Source organism: Acomys minous, assembly GCF_964271855.1.
Source record: "Acomys minous genome assembly, chromosome: 12".
In the NCBI taxonomy this organism is placed as follows: Eukaryota; Metazoa; Chordata; class Mammalia; order Rodentia; family Muridae; genus Acomys; species Acomys minous.
In genome coordinates this window covers 256280-268549 of record NC_140493.1, presented here as the reverse complement: position 1 = coordinate 268549, position 12270 = coordinate 256280, and the positions used below count along the sequence as shown (strand labels likewise).

At 54.6% G+C, this 12270-nt stretch overlaps 1 protein-coding gene across 1 annotated transcript; it reads right to left on the bottom strand.

Moving 5' to 3' along the window:
- Nucleotides 1–9054: 9054 nt before the first annotated feature.
- Nucleotides 9055–11576, bottom strand: GPR84 (G protein-coupled receptor 84). Its single transcript, XM_084749087.1, has 2 exons — nucleotides 11284–11576; nucleotides 9055–10455 (listed from the first exon to the last, which is right to left on the bottom strand). Exon 2 carries the CDS (start codon nucleotides 10445–10447, stop codon nucleotides 9254–9256), a length of 1194 nt encoding a protein of 397 aa, XP_084605213.1. The 5' UTR covers nucleotides 10448–10455; nucleotides 11284–11576; the 3' UTR covers nucleotides 9055–9253.
- Between the last annotated feature and the right edge of the window lie 694 nt (nucleotides 11577–12270).

Below are 12270 nucleotides of genomic sequence, written 5' to 3'. Positions count from 1 at the left end.
GCATCTCTCGGTCCCCTCGCCTGGAAATTGGCGCCAGGGGTGGGGTGGGGATGGTATTTTCTCAGTGGGAGACTCAGGGAACTGAGTTCTCCCCCACACACCCCCAAAGCCAGCTGCCTGCTCCCGCCTCAGCCATTAGTAACCCGGAGACGCGCACCTGCGTGGGGGCTCTCCTCCAGCCCCTGCTCGCTTCCCGCACCTCCCACTCCTCTGAAACGGCGCTGAGCGGGTTATTTATCGGAGCCAGCGCTGCTCCAGAAGGTCAGGACGGTGGTGTAAATAACCTCTTCTCGCCATTTCCCCGTCCCTCCAGAGCCCGCTCCCCTCCCCTCCCCCACCTTTATTCGCACAAATGAATGTGGCTGGGCTGGCTCGGAGCCTGGCCCTGCATCTTAATGGGGCGGTGAGCTCACAAGATGGATTTAGCTGGGGTTTTTATGGTTGCCGCGGCGACAGGAGAATGCTTTGGTTTTCTTTCCCCCTTCCTCTGCAGGGTTTTAAGGAGGGGGCAGTGTGGGGACTCCTCCTCTCCACTGAGATGTGAAGGGTCTCCTCAGTCACCTCCACTGTTCTGACATGGGCCTGCAAGTCCTGGACCGTCCAGGATAAGGGGAAGGAAGGAGGCAGACTGGGAAGAGCCCCTGAAACACAGGCACGAAGCCTACGGATTTGAACAGTCCTTCCTCCTCTGTGGAAACCTGGGACTTAGGCTCAGCAGCTGTGAAGCACCTGGGCCCAGGATGTCCCTAAGCAGATAGAAAGCTCTGTGTTACGCCACTCCCGCTTGGGGCCCTGTGCTGGACAGGGCTATGACGCCCTCTGTCTTTGGCTGTCTGGTCTGTGAGAAGCAGTGGGCAGCTTCAACCCCTTACCTCCTTCTCCTGGCCCTGTATAGCCTTTGACTTGGGAGAGCAGGGTTAGAATGCAGTTGAGGGCTCCTAAGCAGATGCAGCACAGAGAATGTAGCTCTCTGCTTGTTTCTCCAGCCTTCTGTCTCCCACCAGGACTGAAAGGTTGGCGCCCCTTGCCTACCCAGTCTTCTGGCCAGCAACTTTCATTTGGGACTCTGCAAACCCTATCCTTAGCACTGACTAAAAGGCACAGCAGGAGCTTGGACTGTCTGGTTTGCCTCCCGCTCTTGTTTGTGAACCTTTCCCTCTTCCCCAGGGGATTAGGAGGCCCTCCTCCCTTCTTCCCCTTTGGCTGGGAAAGAGACTGTAGCCTGAACAGTGCCAGACACCTGCCTGCCAGATGTGGCGGTCCCCCATGCTGCCCCCACCCCACTGAGCTCAGACAGAGGGAGCCCCCCCACAGAGTGATTTACTGCTGCAGTCTCTTCCTCAACTGCCCCTTCAGGCAGCTCCCTCTCTCTCTCTCTCTCTCTCTCTCTCTCTCTCTCTCTCTCTCTCTCTCTCTCTCTCTCTCTTTCTCCCCCCCCCCCTGGTGCCCCGTGCTCCCTCTTTTCCCACCAAGGCCCGGCAGCCTCCTCCCACCTGGACTGCTAGGCCCTGGGCTGGGTGAGTGCTGGCTCCTTCTCTGACTGAAGAAGCAATGGGTGGGTGAAAGATGGTGCCCCTGCTGCACCCCTAGGAGAGAAATCAGTGGGAGGACCGAGGGCAGTGGCAGCCAGAGCTGATGTCATTCTCAGCAGGGCTGGAGTGGAGGAGGCTAACAGACCCAGAACACTGACCAGCACTCCAGGACTAGGCAGGGGTCCTCTGAGAAGCAGACCAGACACCATAGTTGGGGCTGTGTCGTGAACACGTAGTTTCACATCTCTGGCTGGGTCTCCAGGCCTTGTTTCTGGATGTGTGTTTCAGATAACTCTTCAGTCCCAAACACTCCAGGGCCCCAAGCCCTTGGTCCTCCTCAGCGTCCTCTCCCTATGTCCTCCTGGGTCTCCCTAGGTGCTTGCAATTCTCCTTTAGTGGCATTTCTCTCTGCTCACACCTCAGCCACCCTGTCCTCTACTTCCTGGCCATAGCGGAACCCACTGGAATCCCACCAAAGCAAGGACCCATGTAGAGCCTGTTTTCCTCCCATCCATCCTTGTAACCTGGTACCCAAGGGTCTCTGCTGGGCTGCCACAGGGTTCATGACTGGACACATGGAGGGTCCAGAGAAGTAAGGGAAGGGAGGAGGGGCCTAAAAAGGAAGAGAAGCAATGGAGGCACAGAAGGCAGGGGTGGAAAGAGGTAAGTGAAAGTGACAAGCTGGGAGGGAAACCTATACAAAGAAAGCAGCATGCAGGGCTAAAGCACAGAAAAAGAGTGGAGGAGGAGACAGGAAAAACCCAGCAAGAAAAGGCTGCTGGGGAGGGGGCAGGCGAGCTCTCCCGGGCTGCTTTATGCTGACAGGTCATAAATCGTGTGTGTGCATATGTGTACAAGACACATGTATGTAGGGGTTTGAGGTGCTGAAAAGGAGGATGTCCACAATATTGTCGTTTTAGCAGCCTCCTTTGAGGCACCTCACAACATGTCGCAGCGTTCTCCATGCTCCAGGGACCATTTTGAGGGCATTTCCACGTCTCAGAAACCCTAGCTTTCTCAGTTGGAATACAGCCTGCTGGAATGTTGGGGGGGGGTGCGCGGTGCACAGAGTAACCCGAAGCCCCACCCCCTCACTGCCCACCAGCTGCTCCTGCCCTTCTCCGCCCCCCAACTCTTCTTCTATGTCCCCCTTCTCTGCAGCAACCCCTCCCCCCAGACTCTGACCCTCAGCCTGCTTGGGGCCTGGGTCAGAGGAGAGACAAAGACAGGATTTATCACCAGTGTAGAGACGAAGCCAGAGATCAGGGCTGAGGGCAAGGACTGAGCTCCCTGGGATGGGAGGGGACACTGGGCCTGATGCAGGAAGCTGGAAGGCTGAGCTCGCCTGGCTCCTGCCCATGACCCCCTGTGTTCTTACTCAAACTGGAGCTCTCTTCTCTGAAAACAGAGAAGATGCCCCTGAGGCATTCCCCCCCCCCCTTTTTTTTGCCTCTAAAGGAAAACTTGAGAGGGGAACAGATGAGACCCATGTCACAGGGTCATTCTCTTATGACTGGAAACCGAGGCAACCAGGCCTCCAGTTGTTTCTGGGGTAGGAAGATGGGGGAAGAGGCTGCCAGATGTGGTACAGACGACAACCACTCTCTGATATAGAGAGGGGCCTCCCAGGGCAAGCCTGTCATGCAAGAAGGGACGGGAGGCATGCTCCACCTGAAGATACAGCAGCAAGACTGGTCACTAGGCCCTACTCCGGTGGTGAGGCAGTTTCCCTCCTGAGGTGATGCCACTCAAGGGGCAGGAAAGCAGCCTTTGAAGCAGGCCCAGATGGCCTGAGATTGTCTGCCCAACAGACAGGATGTGTGCTGGAACAATCCAGGGTGTTCTGAGAAACCAGACTCTGTGTCTTCTGTGGGTGGACACTGAAACGCCCCCAGCTGCCTTTGGAGGCACATCCAAAACCTTGTTGCGTCTGGCATCCAATGCTCTGGTTACTGCCTTACCTTACTGTTTCCAGGGAAGGGCAGACACTACAGTGAACTCCAAGCATGGGCAAGGTGGCTGAGCCCCTGGGCCCTCACCTCAGTTCACCCAACCCATTCCTACCCAGGGCTGATGGAAAACTCGGGGGTCTGCTCTCCGACTGCTCTGCAGAGAACAACCATTGTCTCAATATCCAAGGAAGTGCTGGAAGTTGGAAATTTTACTGGGAAGGGTAATGGATTGGGAGAAAACAAAAGAAATGGGGGGGGGGGTCAGGAAAAGGGAGAGGAGATCCTGTCTTTTTTTTTTTTCCTCCTTACTCCCCCTTCCCTGATTGAGGAGGCAGATTTACAGCCTTGGTGTTGGGGGGAGGTGAGCATAAGGAAGACAGATCTGCAGTTTTGCCCTCTGAGTGTCTGGGTACTTAGCTTTAACTCCCCCATTAGCATCAATCCCCATCTCGCTGCCCATCCGTCTTCTGACATCAGCTCCTTCCTCTCTATGTAGGCCAGGCTTTCTGACCCTAAGCGGCTCTTAAAGGGCCAGTCTAGACCCTTCTTGGTTCTCTCCTCTCACTGGGAGGAGGTTGTGGGGGGAGGGGCAGCAAGCTGGTGCCTGTGCATGTGTGTCCTGTGGCCGTCCTTGCTGAGGCCAGTGTCACCAAGGGCATGGATGGGGGCTTCCCGGTCTCTGTAGACCTCCCTTCTGTCACGGCCCCTAACTCTGTCTGCTACCCCACCCCCAAACTTAGACCAAAGACGCTGCTGGCCAGGGGTTGAGGACTGGAGAAGGCATGTGGGTCCTTAGGCATACCCTTCTTCCCTCCCTCATTTCCTGGCGGCCCAGGGCAAGGAGTGTTTTTAATTCTCGGCTAGCAGTGGGGGTGGACAGGTTGGGAACAGAGGCTCCTAGGAGAGTGTACTGAGCGCCGCATTCCTAGCCTCCTTTCCCAAGGACCCGGGCTCTGGGCTCGATGGGAGATCTCAAATCCCTTCTCAGTGAGGGAGATGTCAAAGCCCGAGAAACATGCTTGAGTTTGCTGGCTCCTCTCCCCGATTCGTTTCTCAGCCACTGAGCTTAGAGGCTCAGGAAAAGCAGACTTCTCCCGGCCCTCTGCAGAAAGGCTAACTGCCCTCCAGGGTCTCTAAAAACGACAGGAACCTCACAAAATTCCTCCCTGATCTGCCTTCCATCCTTTCTGCTGCAAAACTCTGCGGGCACCGCAGTGGGCTCTCAAGGGCCGTGCCATTACAGCTCTCTGGCTGGTGTCTGAAGCCCACCACCCACAGCCCCGGAGCTCCCTCTTTCTCCAGACGAGATGGAGAGGTGGAGAGCCGCTGGTGGGGTTCTTGGGAAAGTGGCCGCGTCCGAAATCGGAGCTCCCACCGCACCCCAGCGGCCCCTTATTTATCACCCTCCAAACCTCACTCTCAAAGAAGCATAAATATTCCTAATTCTTGAAGGCTGAGCCTGAACTCGTAAATCTCAGCGGGGGTGGGGTGGGGTGGGGTGGGGAGGGGGGGTCCCGCGTAACTAACGCGGCGGCAGAGCTCGCACGGGCTGCGCGCCGCCGGCCCCCGGGCCCGCGGGTCTCCAGCGGGTCTCAGCCCGTCACTCGCGGAGCCGCTCCCGATGCGGCGCGGCGGGCACGCGCGGCGGGCACGCGCGGCCTCGGCGCTCGGGGGAGGGGCGCGCGGCCTCGACTCCCCCTCTCCCCCCCCCCCCCCGTCGCCCCCACCCTACCCCCACCGCGCCCACAGAGCTGTAAATCAGGGCCCGAGGACGCCTGGACCAATGGCAACGCGCCTCGTAAATCGGCCTGTCAAGATCGGCCAATGAGATGAGGCGTTAAATCAAATGCTGTCAGCGCTCGGCCAATGAGAGGCTCTGGGCTGACCATAAATCTGTCTGCGAGAGACAGGGAAAGAGAGAGAGTGTGTGCGCGCGAGCGAGAGCGGGCGGGCGGGGCCGCGGGGGCCGCGGGGGGCGCGGGCGGGAGACGCTGCCGCCGGCTCGAGAGGAGCCCAGATGGAGAGGGACAAAGAGAGGCCAGGGCCAGGGCCCGCGCCGGAGCCCGGCAGAGGCAGAGGTGGGGGTACAGGCGCTGACTTCCCATCCGGGCACGCGCGCCCCAATAGGGAACCCGCAGAACCCAACTCAGCCTTCACGGAAATTAGGCGCGGAGGGCGCAGCGGGTGCGGCGGCGTCGCCTGTCATCCCGGCAGCCAGGGAGGCAGAGGCAGGTGAATCGCTGTTGAGTTCGAGGCCAGCCTGTTCTGAAAAGCGAGTCCAGGACAGAAAACAAACAAACAAACAAACGAAAAAAACCAATAACAAACAAATAAGCAAAAAAAGAAAAGAAAAAAGAAGTTAGGAATGGGGAAGAATGCAGAGGGGCCCCCGAAGGGTGAGACACCAGCCTCCTTGTTAATTTCTGTCCTTTGGCCTTGGGGAGTCCCGTGTCCTCTGAGTCATTTTTCCCCCCCAGCAACTGGGGATTAAGAAGCTACTGTGGTGTCTAACTGCAACGCTTTTCGTTTTTCCCTTATGCTCGGAGGAAGCTTTTCAGCTGCCCTCGAGGAATGTGAAAGGCGAACCTCCTACAGAGAACTGTCAACCCTCAGAGTCTCGGAACAATTCAGCAGGAAGGACTTTCAGGGTTTGCCCGATCACAGATCACGTGGTCAAGCGTCAGCGAGGCAGCTGCTGTGTAGTCCTTAGTCCTTAATGCTGGCAGCAGCTCTGGTTAGACTTTGCACTCAAACCACAGTTTATCACTTAGTGGGCCTTTGACTTTGAACAAATTAGCCTGTTGGTGTTTGTTTTCCCATCTGTAAGAAATTATATAAATCATCACAGGAGTTTTATGCTTACAAGAAATATCTTTGCAAAATTTAGCACTACACAGACTGTCCTCCACTCTTGCTTTCTACAGATCATGAAACTTGAAGCTGCCCGAGGTCACTCAGGTCCTCGGCCTCAGCTGCACAGTCCCAGGCTGCCTCAGCAGTGTCTCCACCTGGCCTGGCTCCACCCTGTCTCTGTAGCCTCAGCTTGCTTTTGTTTGTGGGCTGTGGTGAACCCCTAGAAACTCAGGCTCTGGGTTAGTGGCCCAGATTCACGACCCTGACAGCCTCTGTCTGTCTCTCTCTGTGTCTCTGTCTCTGTCTCTCTCTCCCTGTGTGTGTGTCTCTGTCTCTGTCTCTCTCTCCCTGTGTGTGTGTCTCTGTCTCTCTCCCTGTGTGTGTGTGTCTCTGTCTCTGTCTCTCTCCGTGTGTGTGTGTGTGTGTGTGTGTGTGTGTGTGTGTGTCTGTCTCTGTCTCTCTCCCTGTGTGTGTGTGTGTATGTCTGTCTATTCTTATTTCAATTCTTCAAGATTCTGTTTTCTCTAACTGGGCATTTGCAGATAGTATGGGGCTACATGCAGTAGGGCATCTTGTCCTCTGCCGAGTCTCACGGTGCCCTCTCCTGCCCCACCGTAGATAAGGACAGAGGCTCCACTTGCTAAGCATGGTGGCGCATGCACCAAATCCACATCGTCTGGAGCCTGGGGTGAGAGGGCCAGGGGTTCAAGACCAGCTTCAGCTACATAGTGACAGCCTGCTGCAAATGAAATAAAAGAAAAATAACGGCTTCGGCAAGGAGTACGTGCCTGGAAGTTTGCACTCCAGTGATCTGAGGATCATGAGCTTCACGCAGTTTGGTTACATGCTGGGACCCTTTATCAAATAACAAAACCTTAAGCAGGGTGCACAGGGGCGCACGCCTGTAACCCCAGCACTCGGGAGGCAGAGGCAGGCAGATCTCTGAGTTCAAAACCAGCCTGGTCTACAAAGCAAGTCCAGGACAACCAAGGCTACACAGAGAAACCCTGTCTTGAAAAAAAAATAAAAAGCAAAATAAAACAAAACAAACAAAAACCCCACAAAACAAAAAATTCTCCCTTGTCCCTAATTCCTCATTTTTCTAGCTAAACTTGGGGTGTGTGTGTGTGTGTGTGTGGTGTTATGGTGTGTGTATGTTTGTGTATGTGTGTATGTGTGTGTGTAGTGGGTATGTGTGTGTATGTGGTGTGTGTGTGTGGTGTGTGTGTGTGGTGTGTGTGTGTGTGGTGTGTGTGTGTGGTGTGTGTGTGTGGTGTGTGTGGTGTGTTGTAGTGTAGTGTGTTTGTGTATGTGTGTATGTGTATGTGTGTGTGTGTGGTGTGTGTGTGTAAATTCTGAGCTTCCACCCCTGGTCAGGGATCTTGCTGGCACATGCTTTCTTTTTCTCCCCCCCCTCCGCCCCCCCCTCCCCACCCCCCGGAGACAGGGTGCTGGCTTCGAACTCGGAGTTCTGGGATTACAGCAATATCACCGCTCTGCCCAGCTGCTGGCATTTTCAATAGTCAACTGAAGGTAAAAAAGGAAGCACAGAGAACCAGCGCCACCTGGTGGACATTTGCTTTCAGACAGTAGTTAGAGAATGATGGGGAAAGCAGGGCCTCTACCATCGCGGCCTGGCTTTCTTCAGCCGGCACAGGAGAGCGGAGGAAGAGAGCCTTCATGTACAGCTGCCGCACGCTGAGCTCGGTTCCCTTTCCCCAGAGCACAGTCTCCATCTTGTCTGTCCCCTTGCATTGGGCACAGAGGGTGGGACGTACTGCAGGTATAACCCGCAGAGTTAAATAACCGCCCTGGCCTGGGTGGTGGATTCTGGCAGCAGTGGCGAGCGAGCAGGAAGGGGCCTTTATTAAGGAAAAAGGCACACACCTGTAACCAGGCTGTGGCTGTCGCTGCAAGACATCTCAGTTTGAGCACAACTTGGGCTACACAGCAAGATTGTCTCAAAGAAAAAATAAAAAGAGGAGGGAAAGCTAATTCTCTCTAAGAGTACATGTGTCCTGTAACTTGGAACCCTGTCAGTCACAGGCTGTGTCTATCCCTAGACAACTGCTTTCTGCGTGGCTCTGACACAGGTCACCCCAAAGCCTCAACCACTCGGTTCCAGTTCTGACCCAGCCTAGAACCTTCTTTCACACGTAACCACTTCTGGGCATTAAAAGCATGCAATGTGGGCCTGGAGAGATGGATCAGCAGTTAAGGGCACTGACTGCTCTTCCAAAGTACCCGAGTTCAATTCCCAGCACCCACATGGCAGCTCACAACTGTCTGTAACTCCAAGATCTGACACCCTTACACAGACATATATGCAACCAAACACCAATGTACATAAAAATAAATAAATAAATAAATAAATAAAATGTAAAAGCATGCAATGTGGGGCCAGGGAGGTGGGCTTTGAAGTGTTTACTAAGCAAACATGGAGACTCTGTATTTGGACCTGCAGCACATATGCAAATATTGGTGATGGAGGTGCATGCCTGTAATCCCAGCACTGGAAAGACCTTGTCAGGAGGGTCCCTGGAGTTTGTTGGATAGTCGATATAGCCAAAATTCCCAAGCTCCAGGTTCAGTGAGAAACACTGTTGCAAAAATTTAGATGGAAAGAGATGCGAAGGCAACACACTCTTGCTTGCGGGGGGGGGGGGGGGGGGGGGGGCGCGCACGCGCGCACACACACACACATACACACACGCATGTACGCACTTGCGGAGTGGGGAGAGTCCGGTGTGTTTATTAATAACCAACACACTCCTTGGGTCATGCAGGGCTGACACGTTGATCCCTGAATAGGGAAGCAGTGTGCCTCCACACCACTGTCTGTGGGACGTCTGCGGATCTCTGCAGGCTACTCTGGTTCCGAATGTTTGCCCTGGCCTGATGAATGGCCTACCAGCTCTAACGGAACCGACGGAAACTCTGTGGCCCGCGTTTCAGGATGGAACCGTAAGCGTGGCGAAACTGGCGGTTCATGGCCGCGTAGAGCACCGGATTGATGCAGCTGTTGAGCCAGGTGAGGTTGGCAGCTACCATGTGCACGACGCGGGGGGCGCGGGCCCTGGCGTCCAGAATGTTGAGCAGCAGGAAGGGGATGTAGCTCAGGGCAAAGCAGAGGAACACCGCGAAGCACATGCGCGTCACCTTCCCGAAGTCCGATGGGGCATCCGGGGGTCTGCGCACTCCTGCAGCTTCCCCAGCCCTGCGATGAACTTCTGGAAGGCCTCTCTCTGCCATCTGCGGAGCTGCCTTTCCAGCATCCTGGTGGGTGGCTTCTGAAGAGTCGCCTTCCAGGGTCTGTGTGGTCGCAGCACTGACTGGCTCAGATGAGACCCCCTGCTCGCTGGGCCCTCTCGAGGCAAGGCCGCTGTCTAGCTCCTGGAAGTGGCCAGGCATGGCTTCGTGTGTCCCAGCCACCTGGTGAGAGCGGAAGGTGGCCTGTTGCAGCCGATATTGGTCTAGCGCTCTAGCCGCACGCTTCACTTGGCGGTGGATGAGGCAATAGAAGACTCCCACACTGCTCAGCCCAAGCACAAAGTAGACGCCCATGAGGACGGTGGTGTAAGGCCGGCCTCGAATGCGGTCAAAGCTGCAGGTGCACACCACTGGCACCAAGACAAAAACATTCCAGAGAGGGGCAAAGCTGGCCACCCCCACCACCCAGCTGCCCACCAGTGCCAACACGATCCCCTTGGCACTGAAAACCTGGGGAAAGAGCTTAGGGTGGGCGATGAGGAGGTAGCGTCCGAGAGCAATGAGACAGAGGGTGAGAATGGAGACAGAGTTGGAAGTAAAGAGGAGGAGCCCGAATACTCTGCAGAAGATGGCGCCGGTCCGCCAGTGGAGGTGGAGGTATGTGTCCACGGAGAAGGGCTGCAGGAGTGTGCAGTAGAGTAGATCGGCCAGGGTAAGGTTGGCGATGAGCAGGTTGAAGCGGGTTCTGAGCTTGGGACGGATGGCCAAGGCCAGCAGAGTGAGCACGTTGCCCACGGTGCCTGTCACGGCTACCACCACGCCCCAGATCACTGCAAAGTAACGATAGCCCAGCACGGACTCGTGGTAGCAGGAGAAGTTGGCATCGGAGCTGTTCCACATGATGGAGACTGAAGGGAGAGGAGAGGGAGAGGGAGATGGTATGAAAACTCGGCCCTCCGTTTGCCTTCTCTGCACAGCTCTGTCCCCTCCTTGCACCTGCTCTGTCCCTACAGCTCACTTTAATTCACGGCTCTGGAAAGTCACTAACACATGGCTTCGTCTCAGAGTCCCTACTTATCTTCTTAGGTTCTCTTGCCCTTCCTCCCACATTCTCAGACTTGTAAATTCTTTTTTTTTTCTGGTTTGTTTGTTTTGGGTTTTTTTGTTTATTGTTTGTTTGTTTGTTTTGGCTTTTTGAGACAGGGTCTCTCTGCGTATATCCCTGGCTGTCCTCTACTTGCTTTGTAGACCAGGCTGGCCTCGAACTCACAGCAATCTGCCTGCCTTTGCCTCCTGAGTGCTGGGATTAAAGGTGGGCGCCACCACGCCCAGCCAGACTTCTACATTCTTAGCAAATATCTCTTCTGGAAACGGGTTAGTTTTGTTTCTGCAAACTTCAGGCCTTGTCAACATGTGAGGAATGCTCCCCACAACCCTGGCCGCCTTCACTCTATACTCCCCAGTTCCTGACCAGCCAAGAGTCCTTGTCCTTGCCCGTCTGCACAAGAGCCTTACTTTTTCTTTGTTTCACTCTTTGATGCTGTCTTGTTATGTGACTCAGGATGGCCTTAACTCTCAATGACTCTCAGGCCTCAGGCATGTACCGCTATTCTCCTGACCTCAGGTTTTCTGATTGCAACTACGTGGGAAACGAGAGGACTGAGAAAACAGAACAATACACAGCACACACACATATAACACACACTCACAAACACACACTCACACGACGTGCTCACCTGAGGGTTCCGGTTTTCACACTTGTCTTCAGTAAACACTGCCCAGCTCACATAAAGAGCAGGCCTTTCTTGGCCCAGCTTGGCCTCCAGCCTTCCTTGGGGGCAGCCCGGCTTCCCGCTGGACATATAACCCCCCTGCCATGCTGGACTGTAAGAACAAGAAACTCCCTAGTTACTCAACATTAGCCACTTCCTTCCCCACCTCCGCTAGTCCTACTAATTTTACCTTGGCTACTAAAGTCCAAGCGTCTCTGTTGAAATTCCCCTGCAACTTACTGCAGAATTGTCTCACTCTTTTCTCCTTCCTGAAACACAAATGCTGTTTCCTTCCTTTCTGTGAGGCAGAACGTCTGTTAGGTCAGTGCTGAGAACTGTTAAGCAGGGAGACAGGGTCAGATCCTCTGAACTTCTTCTTTTTTTTTTTTTTTTTTCCTTTTCTTTTGGGACAGGGTCTGACTCATTAATCCCAGTCTTCCCCGAAGCTCACAGAAATCACACTGCCTCGGCCACTTGAGCGATCTGGGCATAGGAACGAACTGCCACACCTGACAGGACCACTTCTCAAGAGGTCAAAACCCAAGACCAAGCCCGGCTTGGTGGCTCATGCCTGTTATGGCGGCACTCAGGAGGTGGAAAGATTGTAAGTCCAAGGTCATGCTCAGCTACAAAGTAATTTTGAGGCCAGCCTGGACTACAGAAGACTCTGTATTAACATAAATAAATTATGCCAGGTGAAGTAGCCCATGCCTTTAATCCTAACACTTGGGAGGCAGAGGCAGATGGATCTCTGAGTTCGACGACAACCAGTGTTACATACTGTGTTTCACAAAGCCAGACCAAGACAAAACCACATACGCTTAATTGACAGCCAGACTGTTGCCTCCTGCTCACAATCCCTGCTCTTAGGGGTCAGAAGCATTTTGAGGCCAGGCTGTGCGCAAAGTGAGACCCTGTTTCAGAAATAAACAAATGGCGACTCCTTGTTCT

Excerpts from the sequence above, each read along its gene's own strand:
- GPR84 (XM_084749087.1), bottom strand. The coding sequence starts at position 10,447 with ATGTGGAACAGCTCCGATGCCAACTTCTCCTGCTACCACGAGTCCGTG.